This window comes from Equus quagga, chromosome 8, assembly GCF_021613505.1.
Source record: "Equus quagga isolate Etosha38 chromosome 8, UCLA_HA_Equagga_1.0, whole genome shotgun sequence".
Classification (NCBI taxonomy): domain Eukaryota; kingdom Metazoa; phylum Chordata; class Mammalia; order Perissodactyla; family Equidae; genus Equus; species Equus quagga.
The window spans coordinates 56,164,462-56,184,464 of NC_060274.1; the positions used below are offsets into that span (position 1 = coordinate 56,164,462).

The 20,003-nt window shown below is 36.9% G+C and overlaps 1 protein-coding gene across 3 annotated transcripts in view; it reads right to left on the minus strand.

Moving 5' to 3' along the window:
* Positions 1–20,003, minus strand: part of ELAPOR2 (endosome-lysosome associated apoptosis and autophagy regulator family member 2) — a 159,653-nt gene that overhangs the window by 16,040 nt on the left and 123,610 nt on the right. For all 3 annotated transcript variants that reach the window (XM_046669016.1, XM_046669017.1, XM_046669018.1), the window contains 6 exons: positions 18,971–19,234; positions 18,033–18,206; positions 15,795–15,984; positions 14,399–14,495; positions 13,733–13,834; positions 3,967–4,093 (listed from right to left, as the gene is read on the minus strand). In XM_046669016.1, the coding sequence (XP_046524972.1) occupies positions 3,967–4,093; positions 13,733–13,834; positions 14,399–14,495; positions 15,795–15,984; positions 18,033–18,206; positions 18,971–19,234 (954 nt within the window). The remainder of the gene's footprint in view (positions 1–3,966; positions 4,094–13,732; positions 13,835–14,398; positions 14,496–15,794; positions 15,985–18,032; positions 18,207–18,970; positions 19,235–20,003) is intronic.

Genomic DNA, 20,003 nt, shown 5'->3' on the forward strand with positions numbered 1-20,003 from the left:
CCTGCACCCCTTTCCCCATGCCAAAATAAGGACGCTGTGAAAGCTCCCACGTGAGGTACTTACTCTCAGCTTCCCAGAAGTAGACGAGTGAATTTTATTAGGACAATGTTTTTCAGACTGCAAGCTGCAACTAACTAGTGAATAATAAGACCAATATACTGGGTCTCAATCAGTAATTATTTTTTAAAAAATAAAGAGATCAAATAGTTCAGAAGCAAAAATGTGAGTGCAGCATATGGTGCCTCATATATTTCAACATATACAGTGACCAATTTGCATGATGATTATATCCATTGATATTAAAACACGAGGCATTAAATTTTTTGCTCACTGTGTCTCATTAAATTTTCTCGTGCACTTTGGTTACTTTATCAACACCACAACAGAAGGATAACACCATAATGTTTAATTTTATTGTACATACATACACACACACACATTTGTGCAGTTGGTCATGAAGTGATCGATGTGCAGAAGAACAGCATTTACTTTGAGGAAAAGTTTCAACTAAGTTTTGGATAAGAACTTTCAGCATGTTTTATAGAAAGGACATTAGTAATTGAAAATTTTTTTAGTGCATGGCAACTGTAACATTTTCATGAAACTTCGTGCAAATAAATTACTTTTAAAATGGGTCATGTTATTTTTCTAAGAATGATGAGGTGGGAAACGAAGAGGCATGTTGAAGTTCACGTGCTACATTTCTAAGTGTAAATAACGACAATGAAGACAAAAATGTTAGCTCTAGTCAGCAAACACTGACTTTATTTGAAGTGCATTCCACGTGACAAAAAGACTGAGCAAGAGTTTATATTATTTTCTCAAATGTGCAACACCCAAGGAAAATGGGATGCTCTAAGATCTGACAGCCTTATAAACAAACTGTCAAAACTTCAAAGTTAAAAAAAATACTTGTAAACTCAGAATGCTTAACTTTTCATTAAGTTCCTCAAACTGTTAAAGAAAAAAACATCAAGCTTTGGAAAAAATTTTTAGTCACTCTATAACTATGAATTAGAAAGCCTTATCCCTTCATTCAATCACGTGTTACTCGCAAACATGAAAATAGCTGACACTGCAGCTGCAAAATTTATTCTTCCAGCATGTAAGGATATTTTGTGAACAAGGTGAGATAAATTTGAGGATAAATTTAAAAATATTTCTCTTAGTGATAACATAGTATCTCTTGAAATCTTTACTACCGTATGACATTTAGAAGTAATGCTTACTATATATTTAGAATCTGATATCGATTTTTGAGGTCCACTTTGATAAGAGCACTTTATCACAAGCTGTGCAGCTCTTTTAGTTTGTATCAGCTATATATGGAGGACTTGTAGTGTGTAAATTTAAACTTCACAGGAATCTGGATTAGATATATTTACAGAATTGGAGACGTGCAATCTCAGTCAATATAAAGTGAAAAATTGTAAAGGATGGGGGAAGAAATCGGACAGAAACTCAGTGAAGTGATTAAAAATTTAAAGATACCCAGAGCAATATTTTGCCATTACTGCTTTTTCTCCATCATGAAGCTTTTGGCAGCCAAAGAAATCCATCCTTCGTCATGGACATAATGGAAAACACAGTGAAAGTTGTCAGTTGTATTATATGAAGCTCACTGAAGAGCAGACTTTTTGAAATATTTTATTCAGAGGTTGCAGGTAAATATACCCACTGACTGCCTCACACCAATTTGTTTGTTGTTGCAAGGTGTATGAGCTTAGGAAAGGCATTTACATTTTTTAATTGAAGTTTGATCTCATTTGGGAAATATTTTCAAAACTGACACCCAAGTATGACAGAAGGGCATATTTAACTGATTTTGGTGTTTCTCAAATTAAATTTGGAAATAAAGGGGGAAATTATATATTTCAACATGTCAAACACATCAAGGGGTTGAGAAAGATATTATTCTTGAGGCAAAAACAAATATTTAAAAACAATCACCTCACAACTCTCTGTTCCTAACATTCTTATAACATGTTGAACAGAACTTTTTCAGTGAAGACAGTTTGAATGAGATAAAATTAGAGAAACTGTTGCAACCTCACTGTCTTCAACTTCTAGTCATTACCTTTCAGAAGAGAAATATTAAATATTAAAGAACATTTGGGTAAAAGGTCATTTAGCTTTTCAAAACCCTTGAATTAAACTTAGCGGTCAAAGAAGGGAATGCATCTTAGTTTTTCATTTACTCTAATAAAATGATTATAAGATAATAAGTTTATCATAATTTTAGAAAAAAGATAAAGAAAAATTTCCATTGTGAAGCATAAAAATTGTATCATTATTATGAGGATTAAAAAGAAACCATTTTTTATGAACCTGAAACTTTCATCCTTGACCCACTTAAAAATGTTAAAAAGAAACTGGTTCCACAGCACCCTCGATGCGGGAGCAGCACCGCCTCTGCGTGCTCTAAACTGGAATGAGCTGTCCACAGGTCAGCACACTTGACGAACTCGATACAACATTTCCTAATTTTTGTTTTAGCATTGCCTATTGGGGACTTTACTATTTTGTATTAAATTATTAATAAAAAGATACTGTATATTAATTCTATGCTTATGCTTTGTCATAAAATATTAATGTCTTGTTCCATGAAACAATTTGACTCTTAGGCGTATCTCTTGTGTCTGAGTTTGTGTGTGTGTCCTAGGTTTGATGTACAACATATTTCTTATTACAGTTTCACTGCCATTAAATTTCAAAAAATACCAAAAAACTCTAGTTTTTTTTCCTAGAGGTGAATACTACTGCTTCCAAATACACTGAATGCGTGAGACTCGGTGGGGGAATTCTGATTCTTCTCACATTCTTGCCCTCCAACTTGCCAACTAGATGCCCTTCAAGACTTTCCTGGGCAGAACAGCTCCCTCTCTCTGATGCTCTTACTCAATGAGCACTCCAGCTTCTTCCCCACTCCATGCTGACCTGAAGATCAGTCCTATCTCATCTACCTTCCAGCTCTCAGAAATCCACTGGAAGCTCTGATTCTCTGATGCTCACTCTCCCATAGGATTTCCATCACTGGTATTAGTTTATTCTCATCTGTGCCTCTTCACTGTCATTTCAACGGAATCTGTGGAGGATGAGGTGGTAAGTAGTCTTGAAGGAGGAAAAGTTTGTTTTTCATATGATGCCACTTTACGTTGGTGCAGTGAAGTAGGTGCTCTCAAATACTATTAGAAGCGCAAACTGATACAAGCAAAGCAATTTAATAGTGTGTATCAAGAACCTTGAAAATGTCCATCTCCTAGGATCCAATTAATCCCCTTCTAGTAATAAACTCTAAGGAAATATTCAAATTTCCAATAAGGATGTTCATTTCAGAGTTATTTACAAAAAGAGTGTTTTCAATTTTTTCTCAAATGTTCAAGAATGAGGAATTATTAAATCCCAAATTATATAAATAGGATATTTGTCATAACTAAAAATTATGTTTTCAGAAAAATATTTAATGACAAAGGAAATATATTAAGAGTAAAAAGGAAACAAAAAATATATACAATAGAATTCCAACTTTATTTTTTTAAAAATAAGCAAACAAGTGATTGCAGAGAAAATATAGAGTAGGACCTTGATTACATACGTATGTATATACTTTACTCTTTAGCCATGCCATTGTGCTGAGTCAGTTATACCATATCCATCTTTTACACTTACAATTGCACACGTCAGATGTTGGCTTAATAATATCATTTCTTCATAATCCATGTAAATATTCACAGCCTACAACTCCTTTGCCATAATTCATTTACCCCAATCCCAGTGCACATCTTCAGCTACGCCAGCAGATGGGAGTTTAGCTACCAAATTTGATTGAAATCCATATTAAGGTCACATTAAGTTAACTATAAGCTTTAGCCATGGTTCTGAACCTGAGTTTCTATGATGTAAGTGATGCCAGACTAACCAATATATCTTCAATGACAGTTCTGCTTAGATAGGTTTTCACCTTACCTGAAATCCTCTCTTACAGGCTCCCTCAATCTCATGGAAGTCATGCTCTGTGCACAGAGGGCAAGCTTCGGCACTCTCCCACAGGAAATAGAACGCACATCCATCACACGTACCTGCTGGGCACTTGCTGAAATCAAAAATGAAAACAACAACAAAAATGGCAGCTTTTGTAACAGAATCAATCCAGTCCAATCAACAGTTGAGTGACTACTGCATACTAGGAGGTAATGTGTGGATGCTGACGAACACATGAAAAAAAATCTAAAGGAGACAAAACCACAATGAGATAACACTTTGCATCTACTAGGGTGGCTAGAATCAAAAAGATAATAACAAGAGTTGCAAGGATGTGGAAAAATTGGAATCCTCACACTCTGCTGATGGGATTGTAAAATGGCACTGCTGCTTTGGAAGAATCTGGCAGCTCCTCAGACAATTAAACATAGAACTACCGAATAATCCAGCAATTACACTCCTAGGTAAATACCCAAAAGAAATGAAAACATATGTGTACATTAAAACTTTTACATGAATGTTCACAGCAGTATTACTCATTACAGTCAAATGGAGGAAACAACCCAAATGTCCATCAACAAACAAATGAATGAATGAAACACTAACAAAATGTAGTATATAAATGAAAAACAAATACAGTATATCCCTACAATGGAACATTACTCAGCCATAAAGGGGAATGCAGTACTGATACATGCCCCAATTTGGATGAACCTTGAAAACAGAATGCTAAGTCAAAGAAGTCATTCAAAACCTCCTCACAGTACATGATGCTATTCATATGAAAGTCCAGAACAGGGAAATTTATAGAAACAGAACATAGATTAGCGGTTGCTGAGGGCTGAAAATGGGGCTAGTGTATAGGGAGGTGATAGCAAAAGGGTACGCAGTTTCTTTGTGAGGTGACGAAAAAGTTCTAAAATTGACTATAAAGGTAATGGTTGCACATACCTGTGAATACACACTTAAAATCAAAAACAAAAGGAGACCAGTCTTGGAAATTCCCTGAGCAGACAAAACCAGTTTAGTCATATAAGCAAAGCTTAATTTAGTTTATTTTGCAAGACTAACTCTTAACCTAGGTCATTTCTTGCTTACACCTCTGGAAATCATAAGCAAAATTTAAACTGTTTGCCAAAACTGATATGAGGTAACCTGTAACCAATTCCCTATAATTTAAGAAACTTCTAATAGTATGACCAATCACTGTGAGGAATAAACAGTCACTGACCTCCCACTATTTAAGCTGCTTTACAAAAAATATGTCTTTGAGCCTCATTCCATGCTTTGATTTGAGTGCTTCTGGTTCACGAACTGGCTTTTTGGTATGTGTACAATAAACATTTACTAATTACTACTTCACTGATTCATTGGTTTTACTTCTGCTATTTCTGAACTTTTGATAATACTAATAACCATTGAATTGTATACCTTAAATCAGTGAATTGCACGGTATGTGAATTATATCTCTATAAAAGCTATTTTTTAAAAATTTAAGGGAGAGATGCAGACAATGACAAACAAAGCTCTGGGAAGGCTTCTGGGTGGAAGTGACGTCTAAGACAAGTCTAGAATATTCAGTAGGCATTAGCCAGAATAGAGGGGAGGAAAGCAGGGAATGCCTGCCAAGAGGATGAAATGGCAAATGAATTGGAAGGAAATCACAACAGGTCACTGTTGCAGGGGCATCCAGAGGCTGTGAGTGAGCACGAGGCACACAGCAGGATCTAGGTGGGGAAGGGAGGGGTGATTTCTATTTAGGGTAATGTGAGCAGTGAGGTGCTGCAGGGAATAGAATGACGTACAGGACCATGGTCTAGAGGCTGGGAGAAAGACGTGAAAACAAAATTGCCTAAAGTGAAAAAACAAACAAACGTCAGGTCAACACACAGCCCAGTGATGCCAACAGCTTTGCATTCCTGGGTTTCCTTGCCCTGAGGATGACTTCCTTTGTGAGGTAGTTATCTTCACCATTCGGAGATGATGGATGCAGCTTACACACAGGTGCAGGATCGCACTGAACCAACCACCAGGCAGGGCCTGAACAGAGACTTTTTGAAACCCTGCCTTCTGGTGGCTGGGCTTATTGTATCAACTTACCTCTTTCGTTTTAGGGACACATAACCACAGCAGAGCTCAAAAATTAACCTGCTGTTACTGCGCACAGAATCCTTACTGACTGGAGTAAGAAGCTATTTGGAAAGGATCTAATGAGAATGGCTGTTTTTGTTCATGAATTCATTAAAACCAGGGGAATATTGTTCTCTTAATTTGTCTACTACACTTCCCTTAAGTCAAGCTGTGTAGATATAGGGCATTGCCTTAAAAATCTCCTTCAGTCCTTAGCTGGTTCTGAGTACATTTATAGCAAAAAGATAGACACACAATAACAGGGAGAATTCGAAAAACACCCCTTTTTAAGTTTTTGCTTCAAATGCCTTTCTGATGACACACAGTCCACAACTATAATTTTCAATCTACCAGCAAAGTAAAGTTTCATACTCTTAGTTAGCTAAATATATCCTAAGATACCCTAGAAGATGAACACTAAAATAAATCTATGTGCCTAAAATTGTGACTGCCTTCTTACATGCCTATCCTTTCTGAGTGTCTGCATTCTGTAGACTACATAGACATGGGAGGGATGGAAATAAAAGCAAATTGCTTTACAATAGGCTTCAGAACAGAGGCCTAGCACTGTCAGAACCAAGAACAGGGTGAAAGGCGACTCTCTGGAAAAATAGCTTCACTCTTAGCTGCCTTAATTTCTCGGTCTGTAAAAAGGGAATATGGGTAAATGCAGACTGAGATGCCAAGAGAGATTTTTTTTAAGTATAATAGATATAACAGATATCTAATATAATAGATATAATAATAGATGAAAATCATGCCACTTAAAAAATCATCCTTACTTTCCACTTTTCAGATCAGTAAAAGCAACTCAAAATTGCTCTTTTGAAAAAAATTGGGTTACCTGTTAGAAAAACTCTTCAAAAACACAAGTATTATTTGCATAACAATGATTTGCAACTTTAAAAGAAATTATACTTTTCTGATCATTTAGCAGAAATTACCAAAATCCTTTCCTGCTGACATCTCTTCTGCTCAAATTATTTTCTATTTTATCTTTCCAACACAGAGACGTTTTAAAGGAGAGGGGGACTGTTTATCTTGGGAAAATAAAAACAAAGTCTGCTAAAGTTTGAGAAGAAAGAACTCAACAGACGAAAAAGAAAAGAAAATTAATCAAAGTTGCAAAAAGCCCTGGAGAGAAGACGTGGGTCACCATTCTAACTGGACTTCCAAATAATTGTTTCAGATTGTGCGTTTTTTTCCACAAGTGACTCAACCCCCCTCCCCATTGTTTCATTTTTATAATTTGTCAGAAGTAGAATGTCTACTATACTGTCTTCACAGAGTGGGTATCGAGGGTAGAACGAGAGAACAATTTAGGAGCGTTTAAAGCATTGTAAACGACCATGAACAATGCACATCACCTTCTAGAATCGGCAGAACTACAGAAACGGAAAAAAAATCAAGACATTGATATCATTTATAAAGCTGCCATTAGGTGTCAAAACACTACAACGATTCAGTGTCTTTCCTTGGTAGAATTTGCTTTTTAAAAGATACTCTTAGGTTAAAAGTAATTTAGTTTAGAATCAATTCTTTAATTCTTTTAACTCAATGATTCATTTAAAATGTGGAACATTCAAATTTGATTCTTTGTTATAGACATACATTGTACAGTTTGAATCAGGCCTTTTCCTATGAAATGACAAGGATGCATAAAGCAGTAACAATTTCACTAGTGCATATATATAAAACAAAAATAGAGAAAAGACGCAAGCGGAAAAAACAAAAAATACTTTCTCCTACTAAGAGAAGAACAAAAAAGCAAACAGTAAGATAAACACTTTATTGCCAAATATATGAAATACTTTTCCCTTTGATGACCTGTGTCACTGTCATCTCCTCTCCTTCCTCACAGCTTTCTAAAGGTGTCACTAACTGTGTTTCTTTCACAACTTTGGGTTTACTCGGTCACCAGGGAAACCAGTGAGTAAATGTTTGCAGAGACAGTTCACGGTCATGGACAGCTGGGACATGTGAGGCTGGAGTTCTCTAAGATGACCAGACGTGCTGTGAATCAAGGTAGTGAAACCACCATCAATTCAAAGGACAACCAGGTGGACCTTGATTTGGTTTTACTAGTAAATGAGGATCAGACTTTCATTTTCTTATTTTGCCTTACAAATCAGCATAGTGCTGGCAATGTGTAAGAATTCAGATGAATCTTTTTTAAGGAAGTTAGGTCTTAGATTCTAAAATGGGACACATTTCCTGAGAGGATAAGTGGACTGAGGTATGATGTATTAGTGTCTTCTTTTAGATGAATCATCTTAACTAAAGCAGGATCTACTTGGCTCATGTTATGAATGCATGGAAAAAAATCTTGTTTTCTTATGAATTATGATGACCTAATACACAACCTATCATTAATTGTTTGGATAGTTAATAAATCAATGTAAATTTGTAAATAAATCGTTTTGCCTAAACTTCACTTAAATCCAAAGTTCAAACAAATTCCTCTACACTGTCAGTACATTTCTGACCCTTCAGGAGTTTGTCTCAGGAGATTTGGGGGGAAGTCCTGCGTGCCTAGAACATTTATCATTTGGTGTCAGGGTACTATTGCTGCTGACTTCTTTCATGTGGGGCTTTTGTGAGTCTCTTGGGATTCCCCAGTCTCAGGGCATTCAGACTGGCATCTTCCGGCATGGGCAATGCTCTCTGACTTGCTGCTGGTGACTCCCCTTGGCTTTAGCATCACCTTTCTCTGCTGAGGATGCCTTACCCTTGGTAGAAGGCCTTCTTGTGTGGGGTCCATAAAACGCCATTGCATCTTGCTCCACTTTTGTCTGCCCTGAGGCTGACGAATACAAATCGCTTACAACTGAGTTTGAACATAAAATTTTTTGACCCACAGCTCTTAGGTCCAGAGATATAAAGTTCTACCAGTCTCCTGAAAAAATTCTCCCTTTCTCAAGCTACCCTGGGTTAATTACCAATAGCCAGCATCTGATCAAGACCTGGACAAACTACATTAACTGACACTCCCTAGTCCCTTATATCTATAGATTCTGTATCTTCTTCAGTGAAATAAAATTCTGTCAAAGTTATAAAACTATCATTCCTCTTTCAAAATTTATCCTAAAACCTTATGACTGTTTTGCGATATTTTTATACCTGAAGATTACTCATTAATGTTCAAATTGTATAATCTTAACAATTCTGTATTAGTTTTTCCATTCCTTGATCATAATGGCTCTCAGTTGTTTTCACTCACGCTCATTTTACATGCCTCCTTACTTCTTAATGTTCTAAGAACATATCTGGTTTTAATCTTTTGTGTTCTAGTGCCTTTTTAATTTAACTCGTAAGATTTAGATATCTACTATCTTCCCATAACTAGTGCAGAGGAAAAAGAAAACAAGGAACCCATTTAACCAATCATTATTCTCTGGCTCTTAACTTAAAATGGATAGACTTTTTAGTTTGAACAGTTCTTCCCCTGCACTACAAAGAAAGCACTACACTAGCACCCAAGAGAACTGATGACTTTGATAGAGACACTCCAAATCAGGGCCCGGAACAAACTCCGGCATATTCGCCCTCTGAACACTATCAAGGCAGAAGCGTGAAGCATCCCTTCTGTGGATACAGCATCTCAGAGCCCAGGTTTATAAGGAAGAGCAATTCGGATTTTGAAGGAGGTTTTGGCAAAACAGTTTTAGACTGATCTATAAACTATCCAAGCAATTAAATATAGTCATAAGTTAAGAGAGAGAGAGAAAAGAGAGAATGATTGATGATTTTCCTCTAACTCATAACATTAATAAAGAAGACTCTGTTTGAGGAGTAATGACTCACTTTTAAGAAGGCACTAATAACTTCCAGATCAGTTGCATTACTCCTTGGATAAACAAGATTATTTGCCTCTTTGCTTAGTGTGCATCTTTGCAAATCTTTGCCTATGAGGAATTGGAGGGAAAAAGATGGCAAGATGAAGGGCCAGCCCAGTGGCACAGTAGTTAAGGTCGCAGGCTCCACTTTGGCGGCCCAGGTCTGGCAGGTTTGGATACTGGGTACAGACCTACATACTGCTCGTCAAGCCATGCTGTGGTGGCATTCCACATACAAAAGTAGAGGACAATTGGCACAGACGTTAGCTCAGGGACAATCTTCCTCACACATACACAAAAAAAAAGGCAAGATGAAAACATGACGGCAAGAACAGAATAGACACAGGAAATCATTCCATCTTGACTGTGCTACTCCATTGCTATGCAGCTGGGTCCTCAGCGCTTCTTACTGTGTAAAGGAAATGGGTCTGCCTCAGGGATCTCTAATGTGCTATGCCATCTCCATTATCAGAGTAAAAGTGGTTCCCCCTGCCCATTTTCTAATGCAGCTTTTTTATAACATTTTCACTAACAGAAATTTCTCATGTTTTTGTAAGAGCACATTGGTTTTTCTTGGGGGGTTTTTTTTGGTGAGGAAGATTGTCCCTGAGCTAACATCTGTGCCAATCTTCCTCTATTTTTTGTATGTAGGACACCACCACAGCATGGCTTAATGAGCAGTGCATAGGTCTGTGCCCAGGATCTGAACCTGCAAACTCTGGGCCACCGAAGCAAAGTGTGTGAACTTAACCGCTATGCCATGGGGCCGACCCCCTGAAAGAGCTCTCTGGACATGATGGTTAGGTCTAAATTTTTCCAAATGAAAGCAGAACCTTCAATTCCTCTAACTACCTAGGATTGTGATTAGTGGTTTGGGAAGCCTTTCAGGCAGAGGCTGGGAGGGGATCTATCTAGGGTATTAGTGATCTATTGTGGTAGCAATTTATCCTCTGGCCAAGGTGCAAACTTCACCAGATAATCTCAAAAGTCCACTCCAGCTCTCAGATTTCATCTGCCACAGACATCATGCTGTTAAGTTTTTATCTAAAATGTCTCACACCCTCCAGACATTTTATGGAATTAGAAACCAACTGTGTTTGCCAGACAAAACAGACAGGTGGAGTTTCCAATTGCAGACTAGTAGGCAGCCCGGATGCTTTGCTGCTCCCTCTAAATTTCACATGAGATACACAGAAAACACATATTTTCCCTTTTCTCCTGTCCCATTCACTTTCTGTTAAGATAGTCTCATTTTCCCAGGGCCAGGAGTCTTGTGACTTTTTCCCAGGTCACCAAGATACAGAGTCCCAAACAACATTACTACTACTGAAGTCACCTTTGCCTGGTTGCCCAAGATTCTCAGCCAAGAGAGGAGAATTCCTGGAAGTAGCATCTTTTCTGAACTCCCAAAGGCTCTCTTGTGAGACCTCTTGGTCAGCATATGAAACGTCTCAAGGCAAGTGCTTGGTTAGCACCTTCCTCTCTCTCCCAGAGAATTAAAGCTCCAAAAAAAATGCAAAGTAAGTCCTCTTCAGAAGTAGCGCAAGAAACCTGGCTCTGTTAACATTTCTATACTGTTAGTAGGAAATCTTTATTCAGTCCTATAGCTAAAAAAATTCTAATTATTTCAGGCCAAGCTGCTGTTTTTCATGTTGTGATCCTAGAGCTCCCCCTTGTGGCCTTATGGGAAATTGAGTCAAGAAAGAACAAGGCCTGCACATTTAGGCTGTGAGGTTCCAGCAATTCCCTAATGCAGTGGTCCTCAAACTTCAGTGTGCATCATAATTATAAATAAAATTGTATCTAAATATGGGTGAAGGATTCCACCTTGTAGACCATGCCATTTTAAATTAGCTTTTCAGAAAACTAAAAGGCAGAACAATGTTGGAGAATCTGTCTCAGAAAAAAACAAGCCAAATCTCCAAAATGTTGGTTAAGACTAATGGTTCTCAAATTTTAATATGCTCCAGAATTGTCTTTGTGTTTTTAATAAAATTCCTGTGCTCAACACTCAGAGATTCTTTCGGTTTTAGGGAAGGCTCAGAAATCTATTTTAAAATTGACACTCCAAGGTGTTCTGCCGCCGATGATCTTGAGAAACCCTGGCAAGGACAGTTAAGTTCCCTAAACAGAAAAAAAAGTGCTAGAGGTCACAGGAGAAACTTAACTTATCCTCTCCTCCAAGGAAAAACTCAGTTTCTAGATGTCATCATTTAACATCATGAGACTATTTTTTTTGTTACATTAAAACATCAGAACCCAACTTGGGAGAGTTAGAGTGATACGTTTTCTAAAGGACAGACCTAATCTTTAGTAACATTATCTGCTTGAGTCAGAAACCTGGCAGCAGCTTTGGAAGCCATCAAGGTAGGCTCCTAGAGGCTAGACCCTGAGAGGTTATCTGCAAGGTCCAAAAAATGACCTCTGATGTGCTACAGTAAACAGAAGAAGCATCTGAACTCAAGGCTCTTTTATGGGATATGGGAGAATGATGAAGAAATCTTTGAACACACCTTCTGTAAAGAAAGTGTGGTTTGCTGCCTTGACTCCAGCTTCAATGCTGGCATAGGGATCCTTCACCATGCTACGTCTGTGAGCATCAGACTCCCTCTGTGTCTTTCACTGATATCTATTACCTTTTATTATGTACTCCTCTCATCACATTCTTCTCTCACCTTGAAAAGGTGAAAAGAAAAATTAATTCGTAAATATATGAAAACCAGAGAAACATAGTTGGTAGAGGTTAATAGTAGTGTGCCTTTATGCCCCTAATAAGCCCACAATACCATGTTACCACTGTAACTATTTTTAAGAAGCCCAAGAAGGTGAAGCATTGCTTAGACCACTGATTCCCAATCCTGATATCACATAAGCAGGGTAGTTTAAAATCTCTCAAGGGTTGTTGTGAAACTCATTTTCTTTTTAAAAATATATACTTTTGCTACCTTGATGGAAAAAAATCTGCAAACCATACTGTGATTTAAAAGTACCTTAACCCTAAAAAGCCTGGAAATAAATTATCTATATACAAAACAATGAATAACTGTGAAAAATAAAATTCATCAGACATTTAAGTGTCACTCATGCCATGAAAGCAGGCTTTATTTAAGTTGATAGTTCTCTTAGTCTATGAAATCACTTACTTTCTCCTAGTGTTCCCACCCAATGTGGCCTGTATTAATCAGATCTGGCCTGTGGAGAGCTGTTGCCTCAATGCCAATAAATTAGATGAATTGTATTATGTATATTCTACAGGTCAGACTCTACCTTAGTGAGCCTGCCACCATTAATCAGAAAACTGAAGAGCTGGAAATGGATTGTACAAATTATCTACCCTGGCCCACATCCACTTACAGAAAAAGAAACTGTAACTCAGAGGTTATATCACTTACTCTAGATCACCAAGATAGTTAATTATTAAAGAACTACAATCTAGGAAAGTTCCTAATCCAGCTCTCAAGGAACTTAAGCCTAAACAGTAAGAATAAATACAAGGATACAAACAGTATAATTAAGTATTACTTAAGTAATTTTCAAGAGAATTAGACACTCAGGCAAACAGGACGAGAATACGTCATTGAGGAGCTTGAGAAGTACTAAGATTGGGCATGGACCTATTCCTCTTGAAAGGCACTCAGCACAACCCTACAACAAAAACCGACATATTCTTTTCTCTTTCTGCTTTACATCCATAGAGAATATGTTTTAAAACAGTCAGATTCTGGAGAGTTTTGCTTCCTCATAATAAGTACAAATGTGGAATAATCATCTAGAGATAAGAATACCTGGGGACTGAAAGCACTCCTGCTCCTGGTTTAGCAGGATTACATCTGATTTTCACAGCGGTTGATCGGCCATTAACACAGGAGGTTGTAGTTGTAGAAGACCTGTTGTAAGGCAAATGTCGTTTTACAAAACAGCCATGACACAGATGACAAAGACAAAACGTCCTGTGTATGATTACTTCCACACTCTACGAGCAAATGAAAAATAAAAATGTATCAGAGTTCACTAATTTAGAATTTTAATACAAACTGAACTCATTTACTTTCACTGTCTGTGAAAAGTTGATTGTTTTCCCAGGTAAAATGATAAGCTATCACCGAGGTATTCAATAAAGCTGTTGTAATTATAATCAAAATTATGATTAAAAAAGGTTTTAAGGAATAGAGGTCATATCTACTTAGAATGATGTTTTGATGTGTGAATTACAAAAAGAAATCACTGCTTAGACAATGACGTAGAGTCTCTTTACTGCCTAATTTAAAAGATTATATGAGATAAATTACATAATGCTTTCAAAATAGTCCATGTTTCCCACTTTTTACTAAGTCTTTCATTTAGGAACCACTTACTGATTATCTATTAAGTGTAAGCCACTACGATAGGCACCCTGAAGTGACATTCTTTTGATTAAAAAAATAGTCAAGGAAAGCAGTATCTTCACTTACTTATAAAAGAAATGCACATCTGGTATTTGGCTAGGTGGAACTGGGAACATATCTTCTTTTATATTAATATTCTGCAATGTGGTTTCAACTGTCACTCCTAGATGACAATAAAAAAGAAACTATTAAGCAATATGGGAAAATTAGGTTTATTTAGTCTCTGTATATCGGAATAGAAAATAACTTTACTTTGATGCTGTCATTTTCCCAGAAATATTTTATTAAATTAATGCATTCATGGTAACAGTAAGAACCTTTCCAAAGTCTCCAGAATTAAAAAAAAGATTCTATTTGCTAGCTTTGTAATTTTTAAGTCACTTTCACTTCCCTGATTCTTATGCTCTGAATCTGCAAAATGTACGCAATAATTTAGGTGATCTTCTAAAGCCCATCCAAGTTTTAACATTTCAACAATCTACTATTAAAATTCTCATTCTTCTGATGAGTTTTGTCAAGTGAGCTGGGCTATTTTGCTAATACAGATTTTCATTCGCATTCAGTACAGCCATACTTGACAAAACAAAAATTTTTGTGCCCAAATAATTTCCTGAAAATAACTCCAAAATTTGTTTAATCTAGAAGTAAGTAATCTAAAAGTAAGGCATTTTTCCCATCTCTTGTAGGCAAAATGATGGCAGAGCCAAAATGCAAGCAATAACAGTAATCTTGGCTTCTGACATCTAGCTCTGATGCTGAGCACAAGCTCAGTAACTGACCTTGGTGCTGAAAATTAAAGCTAAGTTCCTCTAGAGTCTATAGCAATGGTTCTCAAATCTGGCTGCACAATAGAATCACCTAAGAAGCTTGTTAAATTGTTAGACAGTTATATGCCTTGTTAGATTCCTAATCCCCATCCTAGAGGCTGTAATGAACTTTATCCCTAAGAATCACTAAACAGGGAACTGAGTTCTTCTTAAAACTTCCCTATACCTTCCAGATCACAGAGACAGAAAGGGCAGGTGGGGAATAAAATTTAGCACATTCACCCTTGCTACTTGTCACCAGCTTACTTCTGGTATGAGAAAAGATCATGAAAACTGGTGGCAGATATTATGATTTAGGTTTATATTATGTTTGTTTACTGTTCTTCTTTTGTTTATAGTTTTGGTTTTTAAAATTATTCTGTCTCTTAAACTCCTAGAAAATCTGACGAAAGGCACAGACTTTCAGGAAAGTTCTTATCACGTATGAGTTAATACACAAATTCAGAGGATTCTTGTCCTGAGATTGATCAATAGACCTCACTTGCAGGGGCTTTTTAACCGTGTTACAAAGTGATGATTTAGAATTACCTGTGAGCCTTAATCATCTATGGTAAACACCAATGCAATGGCAAGTTACCAGTACCATAATTTTAGAATAAATATATGTATGCATATAGGAACCAACTGAAGCTTACCTAAAAATGTATCTGCCAGAATGATGGACTGTGATGATAAGGCTGCTCGGAAACCTTTACTTTCAGAAGGAATAATAGTTGACTGGCATACATATGCTCCCACCAAGCCTGTGTAATCATCTGACCCTGCCACCATTTCCTTTACTGTGAAGTCAGTTATATTGTTGGCACAGAGAGCCATCTTCTTCCCCTAGGAAAACAAAGTCATAAAGAGGTTTTATTGAAGAATCAGTTGCTAAACTGCATCTCAGACAGCTAACAACTCTAGGAGAGCAGTGGCTCTCTCCTCGCCACAGAGATTCTGATTTAATTGATCTGGTGTGGGGCCCAGGCACAAGTACTCTTTAAAAGCTCTGAGGCAATACCAATATTCAACTAGGGTTGAGAGTCACTGAAGTTATAATGAATATAGTAATTCAAAGCTGCACCACTCCTCCAACTATAAGCATCATGTGTGCTGGATGAAAGCCACCTAACTCAAGGAAATAAAAGTCATCTACAAAACCTTCAATTCAGAGGATAACACTGCATACACAAAGGCCAGAAAACTTCTGGTGAAGGTTTTAATGCCAAGAAAAAAGACTTGCTCTCCCTTCTCCTTTATAGGCCTATGTGGGGCAGAAAGGTAATGTGAAGGCTGAAGAAGAAAGCGTAAAAGCCATATTGCAGCAAAATCCTAGGACAACATCTAAATTCTCAACAGTTGGTCGCTACAAGTGTATTTAAACATCTACTGTTATATTTAATGATGCGTATCTGCTTACCTGCACAGTAAGTTGACGGGAATACAGAGGTTTATTTTTTAATCATTTGTAAGATATAATTTATAAAAATTGGAAGATCATTTAACTATAGGATGTTTAAATATACTATAGTCCCACTGCAAAGGGACTACAGCTTGCTTAATAATTTCTGTGAAGAAATATATAAAGGAAAATAGGAACACCATTTTATTGGTCTTAAATGTAGGGTGTGCACAGATGGACATAAAGAATACAGATTTCTCTTTCTTAATGCAGCTAGCAATCCTAACCTATAAAATTTTCTCCCTCCACCAAGCCTTCTCACCGCAATACAGGTGTAATATATTTTTACTAAGCTTAAATTAAATCGTTGAAGCCAGAAAAGATAGAAACAATGAAAAAGATCAGAGAGCAACTGAGGAAAGAAAAAGGAAAAAAGACAATAAAAGGAAATAAACAAGAATATAAAGGAAAGAAAGAGGGAGAAGACAGAAGAGAAGAGAATATTGAAGAATAGACAGTGGTAACACAGAAATGAGATTGAGAAGAAGTGTGATATATAATGGAATTACTCTTATTCACTGCCTTACACAGGATTTAACATAACAGATATTTAATATATATTTATTTATTGAGTGAACCGAGTGAGTAACCAATAGAGTGTCAAATCACCTATGTAAAATCAGGACAAGACAAATGTCATACCATGTAAAATCTATAGATCTTTTTGTTTGAAAACTTCTGTGGTCATCAGATTTCTTTTGATTTCCTTTGCAAAAAGTTTGGCACAACATCTCATATGGTACACCATTAGAGATACTATGGAGTTAATATGGAAAGAGACATGGAAGAAATGCCTTAGTATATTTTTGCTTTGTTAATGGTATGTATGTATACATACTTCCCAACCTCATATGCCCACAAAAACATTGAACATATAGTTCTGTAACTCTCTTCATTACCAGTATTACTTAAGGTTCTGCTTCTTCCCATACGAAATAGAATCCTCTTATTATTTATTAGCAGAGCCTACCTGATGAACTGACATTTGTCCCCTGCTTACCTCCTTTTTATTTTTGGACAAACTTCCTCTTGGAAGTCATTTTCTTTTTAAAACACAAAATCAACAGCATAAATAAGAGTAAAAACTTTATCAAACCATAACTGCCTGCCTAAAAAATAGGTAGGATTGACAAATCTGATCCAGTTTTACAAAAATAAAAGATCCTCAAAGCACTTACACCGTAACTCCAAGCTTTGGGGTTCAACTGATTGGATAAGTGCTTTGATGGACTGAGAACCAGACAAGGTTGCTCCCGGTGAAGAAAAATGCCAACATGCAAGGAGGCAACAGAGGACTGAAGCTTTCAAAGCTCAGCTTCTGACATTTGGTTGTTAGTTTCCATAGCGATTTTATTGGTCCATCAACACAGAAAATATCAACTCAATCAGAGTTGAAACATAGCTCCATCTCACCTTGACAGCCAGCACTCACCTCATGCCCACACAAACTGATATTGAAGAAATGGAAGTATTTTGTTCCTTTGGAGGTAAAGCTGGGACCATTCATTAACGACCCCACGCTGCTGAGGTTGCTGAAGTCATAGTGCAAACTCTGATTTTCCTTTTCATGGTGGAAAAAGCAGTCACTATAGCAAACTGAGTGGTCCTTTGATTAAAAACATAAAAAAAATATATATATATATGTATATATACATATATATATACACACACACACACACACACACACACACACAGAGCAGGAAACAAAGTATTAGCAGCTATGAAAAATGTATTTCAAAAAAGCTCTAGGTTTAAAACCTATTTCAGTAATTTTGTCTTGGTTATAATATATTTTACCATATTAATATAGAGAATTTCTAAACACTAACCAGATTTTCCTGGGCAAAATTCAGAAGATTTAGAATTTTTTTAAAGTAAGAGTAAAGTTATTCTAAGGTTAGTTTCTTGTAGAAAGGTATTTTAACAAATAGCTAAAAGTCCCTGTTATGCCACTTTAAACAGACAACAAAATAATTTTCTCCTTCACCCATAACATAGCATCAACTTTTGCCCTTAAAATTTTTTAAGATATGCCTGCTGCTCTCCATATACTCCTACAGCCAACCTACAGAGGGGGTTTACTTGCTCCACCTTAACAGAATATGCAAGAAATCAATTTTAGTACTTTTGGAAAGCATCTTATTTAGGTGTTTTTCTTAATATTTTATGTCCCCAGCAACTAGCACTTTCATGGCACATATTAAGTGTGCAATAAATACATGAAGAGAGAAAACAAGAAAAGAAATGAAAAAGTCATTTATAAATATAACTAGCAACTTTACAGCTCCTGCAGACACATTAAAGAGAACTTTTGAGTTTCTCTATTAAAATGTGCTTTCCTGGGGGTGACTAAAGTACAGACTCACTCACCTGAGTGCTTCTACTCCCAGGCCCACATGGAATACAAGCCTCCTTGCCATAGACCTGATGTATGGACAGGTAGGTGTCAGGTGGACACTCCTCACACTGGTTGGTTTCTTTCTCAATGTAGTGGCCTGGGGGGCAGGGGACACACGATGAGCCCGACTGTTCAGAACCGAGGGCACAGGCACGGCATGAGGACGCCACCCCATCAACTGCATTAGTGGCAGTGATAGAATAAATCTTCACCATGTCATTGATGAACCGTCTATTCTAAAAAGAAAGCAGAAAGTAATGACTTCTGCCTTGGGACTTAGTTGTACAACCAGATTGTTTCATATTGATATCACCAAAATAACTAAGCAGAGCATTCCAGGCTAACAGTTTATAACTGACAATGGATTAATATTATTCCTTTTTGGTTCTTTTTTCTCAAAAAATCTTAAATCTTAACACTAGAAGCTAGTTTCCACAGTAATTGAGTTCCAGGTGTTTTGCCACAATCACCATGAGATATGTCAGAATTGGTACAACTCAGGCATATTTATAAACTTTACATCTGGAAAAACAGGTATGGTTTAATAGAGGAGCAACTTTATCTATCATCATTGTTTACTGAGATATGAGCCTAAATGCAATGATACAATAGGCTGTTTGCAGCATGGAAAAGCCTTGGACTAGTGATCAGTAAGTCTTGGAGTTCTACTCTTAGAGCTCTTGTCCTCACCTATACACTGTGTAATATTGATGAAATCACACCACTCCTTTGGGCATTCCTCTCCCTCTTTAGTACTTTCCCTAACCAGTGTACTCTGATTTCTACTGAAAGGATGCAAAACAGAGAGCAAAAACCAGGGTCTTACTATACTTTTCCTTCTTATGACACTGAGTCAACTAAAGTCTAGTTTTCATCAAGCAGAAGGCATCACTGTATCAGTACAGAGCAGCATCACCCTGGACTACCTAATGCTTTTCGTCTAGGGAAGAGACAAAAGAGGTAGGATTCCACAGCATGTTCATGCCCCACATGATGGTAATCTCA